The sequence below is a fragment of the Ixodes scapularis genome, unplaced genomic scaffold (assembly GCF_016920785.2).
Source record: "Ixodes scapularis isolate PalLabHiFi unplaced genomic scaffold, ASM1692078v2 PGA_scaffold5__190_contigs__length_132052651, whole genome shotgun sequence".
Taxonomy (NCBI): Eukaryota; Metazoa; Arthropoda; class Arachnida; order Ixodida; family Ixodidae; genus Ixodes; species Ixodes scapularis.
This window is the reverse complement of record NW_024609880.1, coordinates 74,624,786-74,646,569: the sequence shown is the minus strand read 5'-3', so window position 1 is coordinate 74,646,569 and position 21,784 is coordinate 74,624,786. Positions and strand designations below refer to the sequence as shown.

The 21,784-nt window shown below is 42.9% G+C and overlaps 1 protein-coding gene across 2 annotated transcripts in view; it reads right to left on the bottom strand.

The window, feature by feature from the left end:
- The window catches only part of LOC8036601 (putative sodium-dependent multivitamin transporter), a 56,829-nt gene that overhangs the window by 23,444 nt on the left and 11,601 nt on the right, over positions 1 to 21,784 (bottom strand). Inside the window, exons 2-5 of one of the 2 annotated variants that reach the window (XM_040209611.3) lie at positions 18,526 to 18,925; positions 15,531 to 15,596; positions 10,966 to 11,085; positions 2,999 to 3,153 (exon numbers count right to left, since the gene is read on the bottom strand). In XM_040209611.3, the coding sequence (XP_040065545.2) occupies positions 2,999 to 3,153; positions 10,966 to 11,085; positions 15,531 to 15,596; positions 18,526 to 18,870 (686 nt within the window). In that variant the 5' untranslated portion in view covers positions 18,871 to 18,925. Of the gene's footprint in view, positions 1 to 2,998; positions 3,154 to 10,965; positions 11,086 to 11,378; positions 11,515 to 15,530; positions 15,597 to 18,525; positions 18,926 to 21,784 lie in introns of those variants that run through there. The other variant, XM_040500682.2, reaches the window with a different exon arrangement.

Genomic DNA, 21,784 nt, shown 5'->3' with positions numbered 1-21,784 from the left:
GTGACGTCGGGACGCCAAGCTACGATCAATTCCGATTGGAAGAGGGTGGGAAGACCTCAAGGCAACTGCCATCAAGGTCTACCCACCGTTCCTCCATTAGAGCCAATCGGAGCTCGGCATTGTGACGTCGGTGCAACCACTGAACAAGCAGACAAACTTGCGCTCCGCACAGGCGCTGATAACTGAAGATGACGGCGTGCGACGGCAGAGTGCAGCCATTCAACCATAAGTTTGGAAATGCATAGTACTGTAAAGTACTTCATTTCAGCGGGCTCACTACATCGTAAATTTTGCGAATCGTGGGTTTCGGCAATATTTCGCGCGCATGAAAATTTGTGACACGGTGCTAGGCTATTTATTCATTATCATTCGCAACTCCAACGTGCCGCTCGCCCTCCCGCGGACGAACGGAGAACCAGAGGAGCGGGGACCGCAGCGGCGGTGGCGCCGAAACAGTGGCAGGGACTGTCGGCGTTGATGCGTGAAGCCGTTTTAACGAAAAAAAGTGAGCACGTTAAGAAAGGAATTCTTGCGCTCCGCCTCGCAACAACCTTGCACGAAGGACCAGGATGCCCAATTTCATTAGGGACTTTTCGTGTATCGCATACGCTGCAAATTTCTGGTCTTGTGCATGGCAGCCAGCTCAATCTGTGCTCAACATGACGGCAAACGCTCCCGCTAATAATGAAGAACTCTATAGTACGGTCTACGGAAAGTCTATTCTTTGCCATAAGTAGGAGAAAACTTGTCGCGCAACGGTAAGTCGAGAAATACAAATCGGGAATGGGTTCGCGTTTTAAGGCCGTTGCAAGGAACATGACCATTTATTCCCAGCAGTTTAAAAAGACAAAATACCCGCGCTTCCTTTCAGGTAATTATAAAGCAAATAAAGAAATGCTCGAAGGACTTTAAGCACGTCTGTTAGCCAGCCGTTCGTGACGAGAGCCTAGAATGCACACATTTGGCCAGCGGGACCGCAATGTTACAAATAACAGGGTACAAAAAATTTACGGTATATTAAAATATTTATTTTTGATAGAGCAATAAATAAAACCCCTAACACGCCGATTATGTTAATAGCCAGTTTTTGCATAGCGCACGACACCCCTAAACTTCAGTTGAACGTACAGCACATTGACGTTTAACCGGCACTACCAACTTTCACGAGCGGCTTGATAGCCGAATTGTGCAACTTATTAAAATAGCTTAAATAAGTGTAAATGACTGTAAAGAAAGTAATCGGGGTTTTCCGAGCTTTACTGCAAAACCTCGGCGTTTATTTTTTTCAGTACTCTTTGATGCATACTTATATTGCGCCGTCATCAAGCCTCCTGTAAAAGTTAGGGCCGCCGTCAGTTTGACGTCAGTGGGCAGCAAGGCGAACTGAAGTTTTAGAGTGTCGTATATGTGACGAGCGGTGTAAGAATCAGAACTCATTTTTTTTTTTCTTTTTATAGTGATAAGCACGGCAACGCTCCTGTAGAGCACTGAAAATTCTGCTTCGGAGGCGCAGCGCAAGCTTGCGGTTGTAGCGCTTTACCGCACGGTAGCCTGCGGTAACAAACTTTCTATCAATAACCATAGAGCAGTTTAATTACATGTTGCAATACACTAAAACCGAGACTGTGAGCAGCGAGTTGCGAGGCTGGGACGCGAAGACACCAATACTGTGAACGCTGCTCTTTTCGAAGCTTGACGGTCAATGTTCGCGGCTCTCTTCTTAGAGAACTAACGGCCAGGCAAAGCGCAAACATAATACCTTCATCTCCCTCAAAAATATTCTGCCACAAATAGTAGTAACGTGGCCGGTGCCTAAAACGCGCTCGCTCACCACAAAGCTTCGCAATCTGAGGTTTCTGAAACTTTTAAATAACACCATGCTCGTTTTCCCAATGCGCAATAGCATCTCTGTCACCTGGTATATGATCCCTACCTAACCGCTTCGCATTTGTAGACAAATGAATCATTTTTAGCGCGCTGAACAGCGTCAGCGAGCAGGCGCACGGGATATCCTGGAGAATCTATCTCAGTCTCTTCCGCCATATTGGTACTACTGTCCCGCCACCTACAGGGCATTGGAGTTGCGAATACAGCAGTGTTTCTCAACTAGTGATGCTTTGGGGACCCCTGTCTAGATCGGTGGAAATGATGGCGGGACTCCAACCATCATTGGCAGATAACAGTGACAAAAAAGTATACCAAGAAAACTAAATGCGCGCAAACCAACTTTGATCAACCCTACTCACTCCACGCATGTGGTTTGATCCATTTATCTTGGCCTTGCAGACCCCCTTTGAGAACCACTGCCATAGAGTAATATATTCGCATGATCTATTTTGCGACACTATTTTGAAGTCACAAAAGTTGGGTTGCTTGCAGCATTCATTCATCTAAACATTTATATTCATATTACATCACGAGACGAAGCCCCAATCCTGCAAGACCTAACAAAGCCTCTCGTCGATCCCACGTTGCACGGGAAATCGTGTGGCCGCTCCGATGCAAGGTTTGGGCTGGCTCACATGCTCATTACATTCTGAAAGTGGGTAAATTCCTTCCCTCTTACCACTGAAGTTCAAAACACACACACACACACAAAAAAAAAAGGAAGAGAGCAAACATATTGCAAACAAAGCCAAAAGTCATATTTGGGGGTTTTACGTGCCAAACCAACGACGGGCATCTGGCACGCCTCAGCGGAGGACTGAGGATTAATTTGGACCACCTGGGGATCTTTTGACGTGCAACCAAAAGTTCGGTTACACGGCGCCTCCTCCGCAATAAGGCAAACAAAGCCGATGCATACCCAGTTTTGTTATTGTCCTGCATTCTTTATGTTCTGAAGTCGCACAATGCTAAACGAAGATCAACCTCTCATTCACGAGTTTTTCTGCACAAACTGTACATCGGATTACCGTCGTGCGCCGAAAAGACGACGGGAAACGCTGCATATTTCCGGAATGGCGTATTGAATAGCAGGGGGTGGGGTAAAGCTCACTTGAAGAACTCTATCCGGCCCCCCTCTTGTGCCTCCTGCCAGACCTTGTCCAGGCCCCCCATGTTGTAGGTGCCCACAATGACCACGGCAAGCATAGCGATGTACATGAGCAAGGACTGGAAGAGGTCCGTCCATAGCACCGCCTTCATGCCACCCTGTCGAAAGGGGAGACAATCACGAGTTCAAAAATTGCGTTCAACAGCAAAAAAAATAAAAAAACTTTTTAGCCTTTCCACTTGGTGAAGAAGGAGGACCAGCGAAGCTGTACCATGGTGGGATTGAAGTAATGGCCGGCCGCAAGTCGGCAAGCCAGAGTGGAAAGGCTCGAAAGGTTGTGCCATCTATGAGAAATGGCGGCAAGCGGACAACTGGCAAACAACACTCTGGACAGCTACCGCCATCTATGAGCAACGGCGACAACCAGAGTTTTGTGTCAACATTTCTTTGTGGGGGACACGACCCTGGGGAAACTAGCCCTTCACAGCTCCGCTGTAAAAACCTCCTTCCAGGGGAGCTAATGTTTTGCAGTACATTTGCCGGGAACACTGTGTAGGAAGGCTTTTTAGGTGTAGAGTATCCGCTCTCCGCTGCGACCAGATAATGACACCCCGCGCGCTTGGCTTCACGGAGCCACCCCCAGATGGCGCCGTAAGTTTCAGGCCATCCGGCAGCACACCGGGCCGCCTGTGCTAGCTGCCTGCTCGGCGTGCAGCTTGCTTTCCGGTGGCTACGGGTTCGCGTACGATGTGGTATGTAGGTGGGGCCATTCAACTATCATCTCTCTCAGCACCACTGAAGTTTTCATAACCCCAAATATGGCAGACTGACAAACAAGAGTAACTCCCCAATACCAGCCGACGCGGCGGTCTACGAGTGAAAAAGAAATATCCCTCGCCTGTAGATAATTTCTAGCCTAGCTTACATTCCGTCTGTTTCCTCAGTAGCGCAATAGTAACGTCTGGAAGCGTTTGTAAAATGAATAAACTCTGATTGTAGCGCAGGTGAACGATAACTTGAGTGCGACTGAAAGAAAAGAAAAATGCACAAAAATAAAGAATGATTAGCTCAAACCTTGTTAACGGATAATAAAGAACTGAATTGCTTTAAGCACCGTTCACATGACTTTTCTAAAAAAAATATATAATATATATATCGAGTTCGCAAACTCCCGTTGATTCAAATGGACTATTAAAAAAACAAAAATTTTTTTTTAAACATGTGGGGCAGCTAACGCGATTATTCTTTTACATTTTAAGACAGCCTTTGAGTCCTGCTAAATTGAACTGCTGGCCAAATTGGCACGAAGTTACACATTTTGCACGCACACATTAATGAAAGCAGCATTCTTTGAAAGGTTCACTTTGTTAGTACACTTACATTTGCATGTAGCAGATTGCAGCAAAAGATTATAGTAACCAAACTTGTCAAGGAAAGCAAACCGGTTTTATTAATGGAACTTCTGATATAAGTATAATAATAATAATATCATCCCAAACTTTAAAAAAAATCGCTGTAAAAAAAACCGCTGTTAAAACATTTTTTAATGTATGACACACTCTATAGCTACTTTTGGAGTTCTTTTCCACATTACGAGTTGCACAGTCGGGACTCTTTCTTCTTTTCTTTGCATCTCGGTTTTTTCCTTTGCAGTCCTGTCGCCTTCTCATGCGATCCGAACCCCTTTGCACCTTCGACCGAAACCGGAGAAGCGTCTGCCACAAGAATGCCAGACAGAACCCGACCCTGAACAGATGGGCAGTCTGTTGTGTCTGCGTCGCATGGAGAAAACATAGGAAAGGAGGGGACGTGATGTGTTCGCCGTTCTGACGGGGCGAGGAGAGGAGTCTCCACACCTAAAGAGCCTTCCTTCACCGTGGCTGGGAACCAGCTGATGTTTGACACGTCATTTGATCATATATTTTTGTATAGGTGTTTATGCAGTTCAACGAGCTTACCCTCCTGCTTTGATCTAATGGCAAGTATGTTTTAAATAAAACAACTGAATAAAATATATCAATATTGCAATTCAATGCTCATCACCAAAACATCTCTCATACCACTTCTTGAGCAAAGATTTCCCACTCCCACAGAAACCAAAACCGTGAATCGTGACGTTGGTAAACACCTACACCCCAAATGACACAAGCGCAGACAATAAAACAAAACAAATCATGACAAAATACATATGTACTGAAGTATTTTTTTTTTTTTGCTACCAAACAAAAGGGAGTTTATCTTAAACCGGAAAGCACTGAAAGATTGACAATCACTAGAAAATAGCCTAACCGCAGACTACGAGGTCAGTTAATGCCTATTCTCTTAGAATGATGTGACACTGGACTGAGAGGTCCGAGGACATCCGTGATAACGAAAACAAAGAAGATAACAAAGACACCGACTTTCGACAATCTCAAATCCACCTTGCATTCTATGCTATGTTAGTCTGATGCGCACCTTATCCAAGTGGCACTTCCCCAACTTGATCGCTACTCACTATCCGAGAGCTCCGTGTAGTTTTAGAGAATTGCTATTCCGAAATACAAATATTGAATGGCAGTATGTTTGATGGGCAGACATTTCCCTGAACATTGTGGCGAATGGCCCCGTTTTTATCTTTGCATTGTACCTTTGGGATCAGTAACCAGAGAGGTGCTCGCTTAGCTCATACTCTGCTGCACCTGGCCAAGCAAAGGAAAATCATCACACTACAGTTGCTCCACCAGTTAACCCTCGGCAGGAGCGGTTATGTTGCACCTGACACTAACCTAACAGCTAGAAAAGACACCATAAAGCAATGTGCAAGTTTTTCTGCCACACAAATGTTTTCAAGTACAGCTTACTATCAATGCACAGTTATGGTTTGGAACAAACTTCCTGAAGAGCTTTTAAACAGACTCCCCTTGACACGTTTACCGGCGTACAGTGACTTTTCCCCAAGGACACGAGTTTGAAGAAATTGCATCCAGATTCTACAAACTTCCACAACTAGTCCCAGACATTGTTTTAATGCTGCCTTACTAAAGAGCACTCAAGTGTTCTTACTTTCATTTTCACATTGTTTGCACTGAGAGTGCGGTGCCAGTTCTATATACCGGTATTTTTGTGCATAAGTATATTTTTGTTATTTCCTTGTTTAATATATTTTATGCTGCACTGCACGGTTGTAGTTGCCTTGGCCTCTGTATAAGCGGCCAGCAAGTAGAGTAATATAAATAAAAAATATCTTATTATAAATGCCCTCCCCCCCCCATTTTACTCAATATAATTAAAAACATCAAACATAATAAAAAAAAACTAAAGCAGTAATGTTATGACAGCACTTGAATGTAGTTTTCTCATTTTGAAAGTCATCAGTTACCAGATATAAAAAGGGGTTGCTAAAATTAATGCTGTCCTTCACTAACACGTTTTTTACACAGAAATCATGCACAAAGTTTTATTCAGCAAAACATGACTTGCCAAGGTAAATGTCACCACTCTGTCAGTGGTGTTGCTAATTGTCTGGGCATGATGACCAATAGCTACATGCAGTGGCGTAGGAAAAGGGGGGTTTTGGGAAGTCGAACCCCCCCCCCCCCCCTCGAAATGCCAAAGCTACACCCCCCCCCCCCCCCCCCCCCCCCATCACCACCACCGGGGCCCGCTCGCTCCCATGCTCATGCAGTCGGTTTTGCACGAGGCACGGATCAACGGGGAAGCGCGGACTATCTCCAATTTACGTGCTTTTGGGAAAAATGTTAGTTGGGTGGAAAGTGGTCAAATTAATAAAATATGCAATATTGCTTCACTGATGTATATTCTATGGGATGCGGAACTTGATCACAGCATGTAGAGAACGGATATTTTGAAACATTTGTAGGGTGAAGGATGGCAATTTCAAGGCAAAGTATAACAAACTACTTTTACTGAATTACAAAGTTCAATCAAACCAAAGTGAACATTATAAATTGAACACATGTTGATCATATAAAACAGTGTCAGTGATGTAAGCAATATTAAATGAATTGTAAAGACAATTTCACTGTAAGCAACGGGTGCTGATCAGAATTACGTGCTTTCGACTAGAAATTACCGCGAATAAAAAGATAATTGTGACTAGTTATTTCAGAAAACAACTTACAGGCTATCTTTATCATCTCGTTTATGCCAAGCGCGTACACATTAAGATGCAGCCGCCTGCATTCACGGCAAAAAATATTCAGGATGTTCTTCGCTTAAACTTCAATGTCGCGGTTAACATTCAAAAGCTGAAGACCGAGCAGTCGCTCATTCGAGGTGGACGCTCTCAGGCATGCTTTCAACCGCCGTAGTTAAGAGAACAAGCGCTCAGCTTCCGCCGTTGTTTCGGGCAGAATTGCTAGGATTTTGAGGGGGACGATGGACGTTCTGAAATAGGGCCTCCGGACAGAGGGCGTCCGCCTGTAGCGCAGACCAGACGGGCATTGGACGGCTAAAATTTGCCTATTTTTGGCAAAGTCTCCCTCACTTTGTGAAATTTCCCTCCATCGAGTCGCTCACGGATGCGATGACGGTCCGCCTTGCTTTCTGCTTTGCATGTCAAGGTGGCATCCGATGCAATTCCTTATTAGATTAATCTCTTCGTTGCAGGAAACATAAAAAAATTCGAAGAGACAAGCCTTCATATTCTCATTACACATAGGCACGTGGGTAGTCAAGTTCATTTCCACGTTCGACATGTGGTTTGCGTGTTTGTGTGTGGTGTATCATGTCATTTCTCGAATGACGAAACGACGAGTTCGGACTGATGGCTTCTCATGACCCCGAGGATATGCTGCTGCTGTCTTTAGACTACACTGCAAGATAAAGCGGCCTAGCAAAGATGAGACTTTCTTTCCTTCGGCATCTGGTTCTGCAGCACGAATGTGTTAAACGTTTAATAGATAATAGATTTTGATTTTTGCTTTAATTTTACAGTGTAAATTTTTTTTTTTTTGCTGATTTATTTTTTGTGATTGTATAGCTATCTTTGTGTTTTGTCTGGCCTTCACATGTTGGTAATGCAGTGGTACCACAAAAAGCGGGGGGAGCTGTGTGCTGTGAGGAAGCTTTTAAAGTTGGTGGGCCGCAACTACGAAGATAGTAAAACAGTGACCCACCACGTGCGTGTTCCTGTAAACGAAGCCTGCTCAGTTTTCCAAAATGACAATGCAGCTTTACCCGTTTAATCTTAAAAAACACACACAAAAAAAAAATTTTTTTCAACAGTTTGGTTGGGACACGAGTTTCAAAAAATTTAATTTGTTATTTATTAATATTTTTTTAGAGCAATGCTGACTGCGCGAGACGAGATTTAGTCGGTAGTCACCTCCTTTCCACTTGTTTTCTCTCTTGGCATTTCGGGAGCGTGGAGGAGAGCTGAATCGGCTTCACATTCTCCTTGAGGTGGAAAAGTGAATGACCTCAGCGACGTCGTGAATTTTGCGCGCAAAATACAAATAAATCTCTCGCCGTGAATATGGCCCCTAAAATTATTTTTTTGTGTAAATTTCATTTTTTTTTACACGCGTGTCCCTACCAGACTGTTTAGAAAACTTTTTTCTTTCTTTTCAGGGGCACTTTAACAGCGCCTCCCTAATCATCCGTACCAACGAGCTCACCCTGCGTCATTGGAAGGGATGCCCCTGGACCCCTCCCGAAAAAAAAAATCCTGGCTATGCCACTGGCTACATGGAAAAAAGAGATCATCCTCAACTTTATTCTTCTCACTGCTCTTCACAGTAAACTAAACAACTGACTGGAATCTGAAAACGTTGCAGCAGTGTCAGTGCTTAAACAATCTCAAAGCTTGCAAGACTGCGTTCTTGGTGTGGTGTTTTATTTGGATAATGATGCCTCATAAAATGGCTTTAAAAAAAAAATGCAACTAAAAAGTTTAATAAATTTGATTAAATTAGATTTATTTGATTTACATAGTGTTTATTTCATTTAAATCAAATATATTTGATTAAAATGAATGCAGCTAGAAAATAGCGATTTTTTAGCACAAGATGTATTTTTAAACATGGCAGATTGATTGATCAATGCATCTGTTCACTGAAAACAATGCAAAAGAAAGAATTACTGCACATTCAAAGTACATTTTTCTTCTGCATTCCGACTTGATAACAATAGAACATACATTTTTTAGTTCATTTCTTCTTGCATTCTGGTTTTGTGGCAATAGTATGTTACGTAACAGACGAACGAGGTGGAAGAAGCACATCAAGCTCAGCGCTCCGACTTGCTCAGAAAAGCACTGCTTTTTGCTCGTATTCAGCCTTACATAAATCTTTCTTACTCAACAATTTTTTTTTTATTTAAACAGAAAACAAGTGCAAATAAAAAGTGTAAAAATATATAAAAACAATAAAAAAAGTCCCAAATTATTTTTTTTAGGAAAGGTTTGATTTATATTGTCACATGAAAGCTGGTCAGATTTAAATCACGATTGAAATCATATTTATTTTTACTCTCCACCCTGCAGTTCAAACACAATGACAAATGAACAAGAATTTTCATCCATACCACAAACAAACATCTCTGAAACATCCCAACTGCTGCAAGTTCAGTCCGGCTTGCTTTCTACTTTCACTTGGGCTGAGTAATCCAAACCAGGCGGCAACACAGCAGTCACTCCCTAGGGAATGCATGTGCCATGCAAGAGGACACCAGAGTACACCTAACACTCAGATCCCCTTCCAGTGAAAGAATATTCCCGCCCTGTCTCGTTGCTCCGTGTTCTCAATTTTCAATAGTCTCCCGATGCTTGCTGTGCCTGTGTTTTTTTCTATTTCTATTGCTTTTCTTCCACAGTAGCATGTTTTCCATGGTTTCAGATTTATTAAGCGAGATATAGGGACTCTAACCAGAAGTTTAGTAAACAGTGACCGGAAGTTTCGAGACCAGTTCGATCCCTTGTTCACGGGTGGGTGAGTGACTGACAGAACACGCGTCGCTTCAATTTAAGCGACGCCTATTCTGTCAGCCACTCACCCGTAAACAAGGGACCTAACTGGCCTCAAAACGTCAGGTCACTGTTTATTAAACTTTTGGTTAGAGTTCCTATCTTTCGCTTAATGTCTATTCCTAACCAGGCAGAGGGCTGCCAAACATTAACCTTCAAGTTTTAGATTCAGAGCATGTATATACGGTGCAAACAGCCAATAAGCACTAGTTTGTATTTGCAGTCATTTTTACGACCGCGGTTTGACTGAGCGAGAATGGGAAAAATGCCTTCGCACTCTCATTACTCGTGTGCGACTGAAGACGATGGTTCGTTTTGCATGACAATGAAACCTTGTTCCGTGAACGCATGCTTTGGACATGAAATTGACTCAAGCTTTCAGTCCATTCTGTCCCCCATCCAGTCAGATAGATAGATAAGATTATGTATTTTCAAGCTTTTCCACATATTGTACTTAAGATACCAAAACATCACTAATTCCACTTTTTTGACAAAATCCAGATGACTGGTGGGGTGGGATTTATGTTGCAATGCATCTAAGAAACTTAAGGCTATGAGTGACGCACCAGAAAATCTTTAACGACTGAGCGTCACGAACCAGACAGTGTTCAAATGTTTCGCAAGTCAAAATAAAACATTCAATGCCACACAGAGGCAATCGGTTAACCTAAGGACTTGACCCATCTATGGGTCACCTGTAATTTATGAGGACGAATTAAGTTCTCATATCTAGCTTCAAGCATGACTTCAACAGTCAAGGGCAGGAAAGTAAATGGGGCACCATTATAATTCAAATTGTCATGAAACGGGCACATATCAATTCTGAGATGTTTCTACAACACAGACATTGGGTATTTTTAAAAAAAGCTCAGCTGCCGTTATTCTCCCAGCTTAACATTCACCCAGAAAAAAAATACAGAAGCCTTTATCGTGCAATATATGTTCTACTGCAACAGCAAGCTTAAACACAAAACATGCAATCAGGTGCCCAGAAGCAACTTACGATAGTACAATAGAAAGTGCAGACAAGCCCCACGGAGATGATGGAGAGCCACTTGGATATGCCTGTGACTGCACTTAGGGCCACAGCTGGAGCATAGAGCACCACAGCCATGTAGAAGACCTGCAAATCAACGAGAAGCCCACCATACACAGTCAGGGACCAGGATGAAGCTAGGGCTCTATGTAATAGGCCTACACAAGCTTGCCTAAAAGTAGACCTGCAGAACCACCTTTACCTATTTTTAAAGCTTTTTTTTCGCTTTGCATTTATCGACTGTAAACCTAACGAGCATTTTCTGTGCAAATTTTGAGGGTAGAGATATTACGTAGCACATACTAAACTAAAGGCTGCCGCAGACACTTGCGTTTGCTTAGGACAGAACCCTTGCCGTCTCTCACGACAAGAGTACACACAGGCCTGGTGGCACCATCCATGATGTGGCCCTGGAACTGCATTTCACCCGAGCGAAAGTTTTGCAGTATTTGAGAGATCAAATGCACATAGTACTAGCTATCTACGAATAACGGTTGTTTATAACGAAGATCAGGACACCAGAGGGCGCCGTTGCAAGGGGAAATGCTTTGCTTGTCTGACGGCGCCCTCTAGTGTCTCAATCTTCTATACTGATTTTTAAAAAAAATTTTAGGGTGCTTAGAGCTTATACTGAGTTATGACCATAAATATACAATTGCAGAAAGTGGCTTCGTCCCCTTTAAAGGGATACTGAACCAAGGAATTTAGTGTCCATAATGAGTGGCGCACATTCTTTTCACGAGCCAGCAGCCGCCGGTGTGCGCGAGCACACGCAACCAAAATGACGTCGGAGACCTCCATTTGCGGTTAAGATGACATTGAAATGTATGGGCTTCGGCCCAAAGGAGAATAAAGACAAGTTTTTCATCTACACTGTAGTGTCTGGTGTCAAAGGTAAGCGATTAATTGGTGTAACAAGGGCGTAGCTTTCACTTCAGGAGATGAAAAGCCTGTCTTTATTCTCCTTTGGCCCCAAGCCCATGCATTTCACTGTCCTCTTAAGCGCGAATGGAGGTCTTCGACGTCATTTTCGTTGCGTGTGCTCGCGCACACCGGTGGCTGCTGGCTCATGGAAAGAATGTGCACCACTTATTGTGGGCACTAAAATCTTTGGTTCAGTATCCCTTTAAGGTCTGGCAGTAAGTAGTCTATGGATCAAGCTTGCTTGCACATTTCTACTGGGCAAGAAGAAAGTCATTTCATGGACCCTAAACAAATGTCTGCCACTAAATTTGTTTTTCCTTGTTTACTCAGACTTGGCAAATCTATAAATTTAGATTCGACTCCATCACAACAACGATACAATGCCTCTTCCTATAGTTTGAATACCCTTATGTCACATCCTCTTGAGAACGCTGGGAAAGCGAAACAAACGAGAGTGTGTAGCCTTTGGGACTGCCGCAAAATAAAAGTTATTCGAGGCAATGGTCGTAAACAAGTGACGAGTGCAGGGTCCGAGAGTTTCGCTTCCGGCATGATCCCTAGGGTGACCAGACGCACAATGACGAGCCAACTGGACCGATGCCACAAACCCACGAAACACTGGAAAGACTTACACCTTAGACGTCTCGATGCCGGAAGCGTTGCGACGAAATTAATGAAAAAGAAAGGTGACAGTCCGACAGCCCCCAGGCTCGAGAACCAGAAACATTACAAAGTTACCCACAGAGTTATGCAGACGTCTCGACCAGTGAGTCGCTATTTACATCTCTCTTTAATTCTGCTGTAGCCTCCACATCCCACACATTAGTTTATTTGTACAAGGTGTCGCTTAAAGAGAATGAGAACGCTTTAAGTTTTAGACGCTGTTTGTTCACCAAAGATGGCCGAAATTTTACTGAAAGACATGTTTGATTCATGCTTACATCATAACAAAGTGTAAAGAGATACTAAAACAAAAATTGAAATATACCTCTCACATACTATCGCATACTTGCATTTTGAACGGATTGCTATATTTTTCGTTTTAAAGAGCCGATTCTGGCAAGCACCCGAAGAGCGGCCATTGCAGAGTGCGATGCATCTCGAGAGACTCGGTGCCTCCGATGTATTTGCAATGTCTTTCGTCCCAGCACAAGCAAGTCTACGACGAGGCTGGCATGGTTACAAGCTTTGCCATTTGGTGTGTGGTAGCGTTACGACCTAGCCGTTCAGGATACCAGAGGACTGGCAGCGGGTGGGCGATGCAAGCGGAGAAAAGGTAACTCGCTTGCACCCAAGACTGCAATGACCTCCCTCTCTTGGTCTCTCCCCCTCTCCCCCTTCCTTTCTACTCCCCAGTTGTAGGAGCAGGAGAGAAGGGAAATCCGGTTTGTCCCTATTTGACAGGCGATCGGAGCTTGGCACCATATTTCTGCGGAGTGGCTCTGCTTCTAGGGGACAACTGGCCTAACAACATTCAAAGTAGCTTTGGAAACATCCACCAGGTGCAATTTGGTAATTGTTTCATTTGATTTAAACAAAGCTTTGAGGCCTTTTCAAACAAAATTTTAAGTCTTCGTGGTGTTGCAAAAATGTAATCGACATGTAGACAATAGGTGCTAGAATTTCGTTTCTGTACCCCTTTAAAAGAGCAGCATTAGACCTTTATGTAACTAGAAGTAAAGAACTTGTTTTCGTCTACAGAAGTGGTTTTCAACTATCGATGTTTTGCGGACTCCTTGTGGGTCTGCAAAGATGATGGAGGACCCCGTTCGTGGTAAGGGGAGAAAAGGTATAGGTTAAATATAATAATGATATAAAAATGGATATAACCAAAGGCTAGTTTGAAGTAGACTTCTCTCATTGACAAACACACTAAAAAAAACTCGTCCGAAAATTAAAAAATTTCTTCTCCATCAGAAAAAAAAGACTACTTTTATTGCATGGTTTGGCTGATGAGGCAGGGCTTCGAGGACCCCTAGAGTGCCTTCGCAGACCCCAAAGGTACTGCGAACCGCCATTTGAGAACCACTGGTCTACAGAAAGCCACCAGCTACAATGAATCACTTATCATCTGGCACTGCTGTTCAGATGGCAGCACTTCGGTTTGGATTTGGGGCTATCCCCCTTGTATTGGGAGATCTTAGCAACATACTTGAAAAAGCAATGTCGCTAGCTTGTTGTGGTCAGCTAAACTCAACATTGGTTATGGTTCTGCTGTATATTTGTATACAGGCTATGTTCAGAAGCTTGATTATAACACCATTGCCCATAGGTGAAATGTGTATTCCAGTCAAGTGGCAGCCTGCTCCATGGGGGGGGGGGGGGAGGAGGGGAATTTTAGAGCGCAGCTCTTAGGGGCCGTTTCCGGCTTGAGCGGCGTCGCCGTCGGCGTCACCGCGAGGTCACGTGACCCCCCTGAAGGTCATGTGACCCCCTGAGGTCATGCGACCCCCTCTCCCCCCCTCCTCCGAGGTCACGTGACCCCCTGAGGTCACGTGACCGCCCTCCCTCGACGTCACGTGACCCCCCTGATGTCACACGACCCCCCCTTGGGGTCACGTGACCTCAAGAAGTCACCTATCCCTCAGTACGCTTCCATCCTCCTCCTCAAGAGCTGTGCTCTAACCGGCGTTACAGGAAATTGTAAACGGCTTTCATTTTTTTTTAGTGTATTAAAGTCAGATATTTTCCAAAGTACAATGCTCTCTATACCACTACGGTTAACTGCAACTTGGAAAGTAGATGGTGTACTTAGGATCATTGCTCAGCCTCTTGCACTATTGGGCAAACTTGACTACTGTTAGTTGCATTCAAGCTTTAGTTACCATGCAAGCAAAGCACTGCTACAGACAATTAACAGTTAAAGGTACTAATAATACTATCTTCAACTTATCTACATGCCCATACAGTCAAAGGCTATGACCAAAACCAGGTACCTGGTTGTGGTTATTGTCTGGGACAGCCTTTAAACTTTTCAAGAGCTTGAGATTGAAGACTGCAGCAAAGCAGAACAAGAGGGGAGATAATGAACATCAAAAAAGAAAAAAGAGTCAATTTCATCCAGCTAAAAAATACAGGCAACACTGACAATAACTGAAGGGTGCAATCATGAGCAATCAAATTAGAAGCTTATGTTAAAGAAACAGATTCTTTCCCTTTGTACTTGGCTCCCAACACACAAATAAATCTTAAACCAATACTCCATTTTACAAGTTGAGTACAGTATAATTAAAGGCACCGACACAAACACAAAGTTTCATGAGATTGCTAATGAGAGAGTCGATGCAATGAAGGCACTATTCACAATATCAGCCTGCCCCTTCCACAATGATATACTCGAGTTTTTCGAGAGAGACAATATGGTGAAATTTTTAAAGAGACAAAAAGAGCTCGGGGAACAAGACAAAATACTCTTTAAAAAGGAAAACACAAGACCCTCACAATTTGTCTGCCTAGAATGTGTCATTATTTGAGTTCATTTAAGCCCTTGTTTCTAAGCAAAACCTTCCTTCATGAGAATGGATTCTGAAAAGGAACAAAGATCTACAGAACCACACACTAGATTGATCACATTAGAGAAGTGAAGCAATTTAAAAGAGAGAGAATACCATTTGTAGGACGAATGTTGCAGAGGCGGCCAGCCGAGTTGCTCGCCCAAACCTTTTTTCCAGGTACTGAAAGACAAGATTAAAAGTCTCAGTAGAATCTTCAGCAAAGTTTGAATGAGCTGTTTGGTTACACAAAACACACACACTGAGAGTCATGTCTGTCTGTCCATTTCGGTTCTCACCCTAAATATGTGGTTCTTCAGTACAGTACACTGCAATTGACACGAAATATTTAAACGAAGCAAGTAAATATTACACAAAAGCATTATATCCCAAGTAACACACTTCAATTGCATCTATTGAGCCAACAGTTTATTCGGACGCATAAATCAGTTGCCAAGCTCAGTGTATTACAAGTTTTGACAAGAATGTAGCTGGGAGGTTTCCCTCTTTAAAGTGCATATGTATCTTTACAAGTGTGCAGTGGCATCACTAGAGAGAGAGAGAGAGAGAGAGAGAGAGAGAGAAGGGGGGGAGTGCCGTGGTGGCCCATTGCCCTGGGTGCCACTGACCCTAGTGATGCCACTGCATATGTGCAATTCTTTTTTTACCTTTTGTCTACACTCTTACAGAATACAAGAGCATATTAAGAGCAAGAATACTTGTGTCAGCCTGTTAGTACTAAAGCGCCAGACAAGTACATGATAAATTAAATGTCTGGCATCTTTTTTATCAGAAAGATAGCAGAATGGGACAGAATTCAGTATGGTATGATTCATTCAAATCGTCCACTTTTCCTTTTTTCCTGGATGACCGGACAGACCTTGTCGCCTATGTGTAAATGCCAGCCTGACTGACGAAACAATTGTATCAGCTGGAGCTAGAAAAGAATGAAAGCACTTAGGAAAAGCTTAATCTTATCTTCAGTTGGCCATGGATTAGAAATGAAGACAGGCAGCATACTAAATCACAAAAACAAAAAACTGGCTTGTCATAGCAAAAGATACCCAACAAAAAAATATTTTTTTCTTTTTTTCAGGTTTAGATTCGTGTGTTACAAGGTTGAGAGGCTAAGGCCAAGTTCCAGAATATGAATTGTGGACAAAACGCTGTCCTTACATCTAAGGATCCCCAAGCTACCGTAAAATACCGGGCAAGCCCCACTCAAGATTTTGAGATAATCATGAAAAAATGGGGGATGGGCGCTTGTCCGGTCATCAATTCTACATATCAATGTACTCTGCATATTTTCTCAGATTTTACAAATTTGGGAAAGGGCGCTTGATGTGGTATGGGCGGATGCACGGTATTCTCACAAAACTTTCCTATCATAGAACTATCAGAATCGCCATATAGAAGCCACATCATCTAGACACTGTTCTCTTTGTTTCTTTCTCCACCTGCAATATAAAAGAAAACTAAAAACTTCAATTTCTGCAGCACTACTAGTACATCAATTAATGCCAAAGGACCAACTGCCACTAAATAAGTCATGCTTCAGAGTAGTGACACTTTGGCCATCTTGGCACTTAAAATCACTGTTGCCAGTTATCTGTAGCTTTATCAAAAATCGCTTTTCTATCCTCCATAAATGTTTGAACTGTCCACAACAGAGCAAAACAATATCGCTTGAGCTTGCTGATGTATCTAAAGCTCAGAAAGTTACACTTTCTAACCGGAACAATCGCCCCACTGCGCCGCTCTACACTAAGTACATATGTGGCGGCGCCCACAAGAGAATAGGAGAATAGAGTTTCGGTCCCATAGAGTTATAATAACGACCTAGAGGGAAAGGTCCCATGGATTTTGGCCACTTCAAAATGGCAGGGCATAGACGCACACGACTGTAGTCCCAGTGGGCCTATGTGGCCGGCGACGCTTGAATACACACAAAGAAACGGTAAAACACAACTTGCAAGGTCTGAACCTAAGCTCGTTTACACCTCAAGAGCCATAGCCAAAAAAATTCAGTCTTCGTAGGCAATATCAGCTACATCACAAATAAAAGCAGCTCGCAGGTTTTTTTATATAATGCTCTATGGTGTCTGGGTGAAAATGCAACTAAGTATGGCCACTGTGGATGTGGTGCTCGAGTACGACTAGTTGTTCAGACAGAAACCTTCCAAAGGTAATCGACTGCAACATAAAACTAGCTAAACATTTAGTTTTTTTCTAATTAAAAACAATAAAATGAGACATTTTTGCGGTTTTTAAAATACCGGTTTTCAAAAGTTTGTTGAGAGAAGTTTGAAAAAAAAAAAAAGAAAAAAAAGGAGGGTGATTACTTTGTTTAAGTGCAAAACAAAAATTGAATAATTTCGACATTTAGAAAGCTTCTGGGGCAATGCAAAGAATGTCTACAATAGTTGAGCACTAACTTTTTTTTTTTGTTAACAAAAATTTAATACTCTGTACGAAAAGTTTCAGGTCAAAAACTTAATTCTAATGTGCGCTACTGAAAAATGCTTAACTATTAAAGAGTCGTGCAAGAGGCCAAGTTTGTCATATTTGACTTTAAATATAACTTAAATTTAACTAATTCAAATAGACCAGTTGGCAGGCTTTATACATCAAAATATTTATGTTATAGAAAGATGTTTTCTTTATTCCTGTGGCCCTCAAAGTTGTGTCTGCAAACAATTGGGAAAATCAATGAAATCGCCACACTGATGCTACTTTTGTTTTACGAATACAAGGTAATGCTTTGCAAATATAAGGTCTGTTTAGTTGCCTGGACGCGTTCTGCTACCTCATATCTACACAAAACATTAATTTCGAAACTAAAAATAGGCACGACACCCCTATTACTGTCCGTATCTGAACACACTGCATAGTTCTTTTCTAGCTTTATTTTGCACAAAAGCACTAGCGTCATGCATCCTACAAAAAGAAATAAAGTTGACAAGCAGTCGAAAAACTTGTGGCAAAACGAACACACCTAGCTTTTCGTCTGCTTTCTTTCTCCTTTCTTCTGTCCCATCTTTGCCCTTCCCCCCCCCCAAGGGGGTACTCTAAGCATACCTTATTTCGAGGCTCTAAGCCCAACATTCCTCACCTCGTAAACGCTGACGACTTGCATCTTGTAGAAGACAGGAAGGAACACGTAGGCCGCAATGGGCGTGCCGAAGATGTACGCCACGTTGATCAACAGGAACTGCGTCCCGTAAAAGTAGTTCTCCGACGGCACTCCCAACAGGGTGACCGCTGACATGAAGCTGGCCATGAGCGAGAAGGACACTGGTACCACAGACATGTTCTTGTTCGCCACCAGATACTCGCGTGCTGTCCGCTGACGGTCGCCCGTGAATCGGTAGTAAACGCCGATCAGCGCCGACACCACTAACATCACAGTGAACACTGCATAGTCCACGGCACCAAATACATTGTCGGTGCCACCCATCTTGTCTGCTGCTCCGCCGCCGGTCGACGCTGATGTCTTGCCTGGGCACCCCTGCCTGCAGAAGAATGAAGCCATTATCATGTCGGCTGCCTCTAAATCGCACGGTATGTCCTATTGTTCTTGATGTTCTATTCATTCTTTTTGCCCCCCCTTTCACATCTGGAGCCTTTGGAATCTTCATTTTAAACTTATGGCTGGAAACTGTGCAATTATTTTTACTCCTGCGTGTAAAGGCTTCCGAGGACCGAAATCATTTATGGCTGCTGCCAGAAAATGACTGACAAATGTGTTCATATCATAAAGGCCGATTCACACATGTGCTTTTGACCGTGGCCGATTGCATTAAGATTTCATGCAACCGATTGAACACTGGCACACAGGTGCCACCTATCAGGTAGACCAGTGGTTCTCAAGGAGCACTGCGGACCCGCTGGGGGCCGCAAAGCCCTTGCCTAAACCCTCAGTCAACATCTCCTAGATAAGGAAGCCTAAGTGGAAAATTTTCTTGCGTCAGTAAAGAAGGCCACAGCAGGCCAGAGACTAGACACGGCTACGGTGTCAGCATTTGGCTGGAACTCGTGTCCAATCAATGAGAACACAACTTCTAGCCAAACGCTGTGATTGTGTCCAATCTCTGGCCTACGGTGGCCTTCTTTAGTGACGCAAGAAAATTCCACAATTAAGCTTTCTTATCTAGGTGGTGTTGTCCCAACCCCACCACCCCACCCTTTTTCTTTTTTATTGAAAATAAAATTGTTTTTGTTGACCCTGGCTAAATGGCGCAAGCTACCACCCATTTAAAGGGTGCAGCCATTATCATCTATCCCTCCATTCATCCTTTTACTTGATGCTCCTCATTTCTCCAGTAAAGGATGCCCTTTTCACATTGCAATTAGTAGCCTCATTTCAACCCCCCCCCCCTTTTTTTTTTGGTAGGTCCCCCTTTTCACACATCCATGCTTGAGAACCCGTGGGGTAAACCTAGAACATTTCTGACCCAAGTCTACATTTGCATAATTTTTTATGCCCCATTATTTCACCGTGGGCTTAAATTAATTCTGACAATGTTATAAGCAACTATATCCCATGGATGGTGCAGAGATTCAATATAACATATTCTGCAAGGCCTTCAGCCTAGCTATACAAAGGTTGGAAATGTTCCAGGTGCTGGCAATGCAGCCCGAGGGCTGCATCAACATTTGGCTGGGATTCGTGTTTGATCATTTAGAAAACGAGTTTTAGATTAACACTGATACAGCAATTTGATACTTTTACAATTAATAAAGGAGTGTTACTAGAAACTGGTAGGGCCAAGCCATACAACAGATTGTGTGTTAAAAGTGTACTATGCCGCGAAAAATGTCAAACTGAACAGAATTTAAAAATTTTAAAAGAGAAGGTAGTTATAGTGGCATTTTCTTTCCAGCATTAAGCTTACTGCAACTGCTTAATCTAAAGGAGTCGTACAAAATGTATCTGCCAAATCCTTTTTTCTGGTATTTATTGAACCAGACAGATGTTGATTTCGAAGTATTACAGTGAAATATTGCATCTGCATGTTATAAACAGTATTTAAAAATTGTTTCTTGGACTTTTTGAAACAACCATGCAACACTCCTCGGCGGCATTAGCAATAAAACACCACGAGAGCTATGTAAAAAGGTTTAACAGATTCATTTCATTTAATCTTCAAATAAAAGATTGGTAGTTATAAAAACATAAAGCTATTATTTATTGGTGCCCTTGTATTAGTTGGACACCACTACATCACATGACTGGGATACAGTTTCAGTTTTTAACATATGCAGGTCATTTGTTGTCTGGTAACCATTTTAACCAGGCTGCTCCTCCAGCTACGGCTCGCATTCGTCGTAGAATGTGGTTATGGAACCTAATTGTGGATTAGAATTGTAATAAAACAAAGTGAAGCAAAAAAAAAAAAATAATCATAATCTAAAGCAGATTTGGTCCCAGAACTCCGCAAAATCAGTAGCAAGGAGAGACAAGCGCGTGCGATCTCTCAATTATGAGCACATCAATTTCGGGGCGTTCATTTTTTGCAGGTGCAGCCATAGGACACAGTACTTCTGCACTTCCCCCGACAAGTGGTCGTGAGTTTTCTGTTAATTTTCCTCTACCACGATCTTGCTCAGCAGTAGCTTGACATGCGACGGTCCTCAAGTATGCAAAGGCAATTCAATTTGCTTATATTCACAGCCTTCTTGTCCTTTTTCTGCAAACGGATCGGCACTTTTTGTGGTTGAAGAGGGGAGAACACATTTGAGGCTCATCGTTTGAAAATCGTAACAGGATGTTGCATGACCGACCAAAGTTGCAAACGATTCCCCTCGCAAACCCTCCGCTGTGGCATGACATATGGTAGCACAAACAACATATGGTGTCAGCATACGGCTCGAAGCCTAAAGGCCGACTGCGGTGCAATAGGAGATGCTATGTGAGCTAAAGCTCAATGAGGTCGGCCATCTTACAATTATCTGAGTATAATATCAGACGCAAGATATTACCAGTTCACTTCCGTTGCTTACGTGCGTGACGTCATTATGGCGCAGCAGTTTGAGCGATATTTGACAGTTTGAGCGATATTTGACGACCTGGCTTTGCCCAGTTAGTATGGTCTACGTCGCCATTTTGTGCAGACAACAAAAATTTACTATTAGTTTCTGGGTGATTTCAGATAAGATCGACCAAAGGATGGCTAGTCGACATTTTCAAATCAACTGATGTTTTTATATGTTATTGTCTAGTGTCTGGTATGAACGAATCCAAACTTAGTTTTGACTAGAAAAAATACTTGGGGACAGGAAAAATCGTAAGGCATGAGGTGGTGGACAGTTGCATTAACGCGCACTGATGGAGGGGGCCCGTTCGAGAGTGAATAACTAAAGCGATAAAA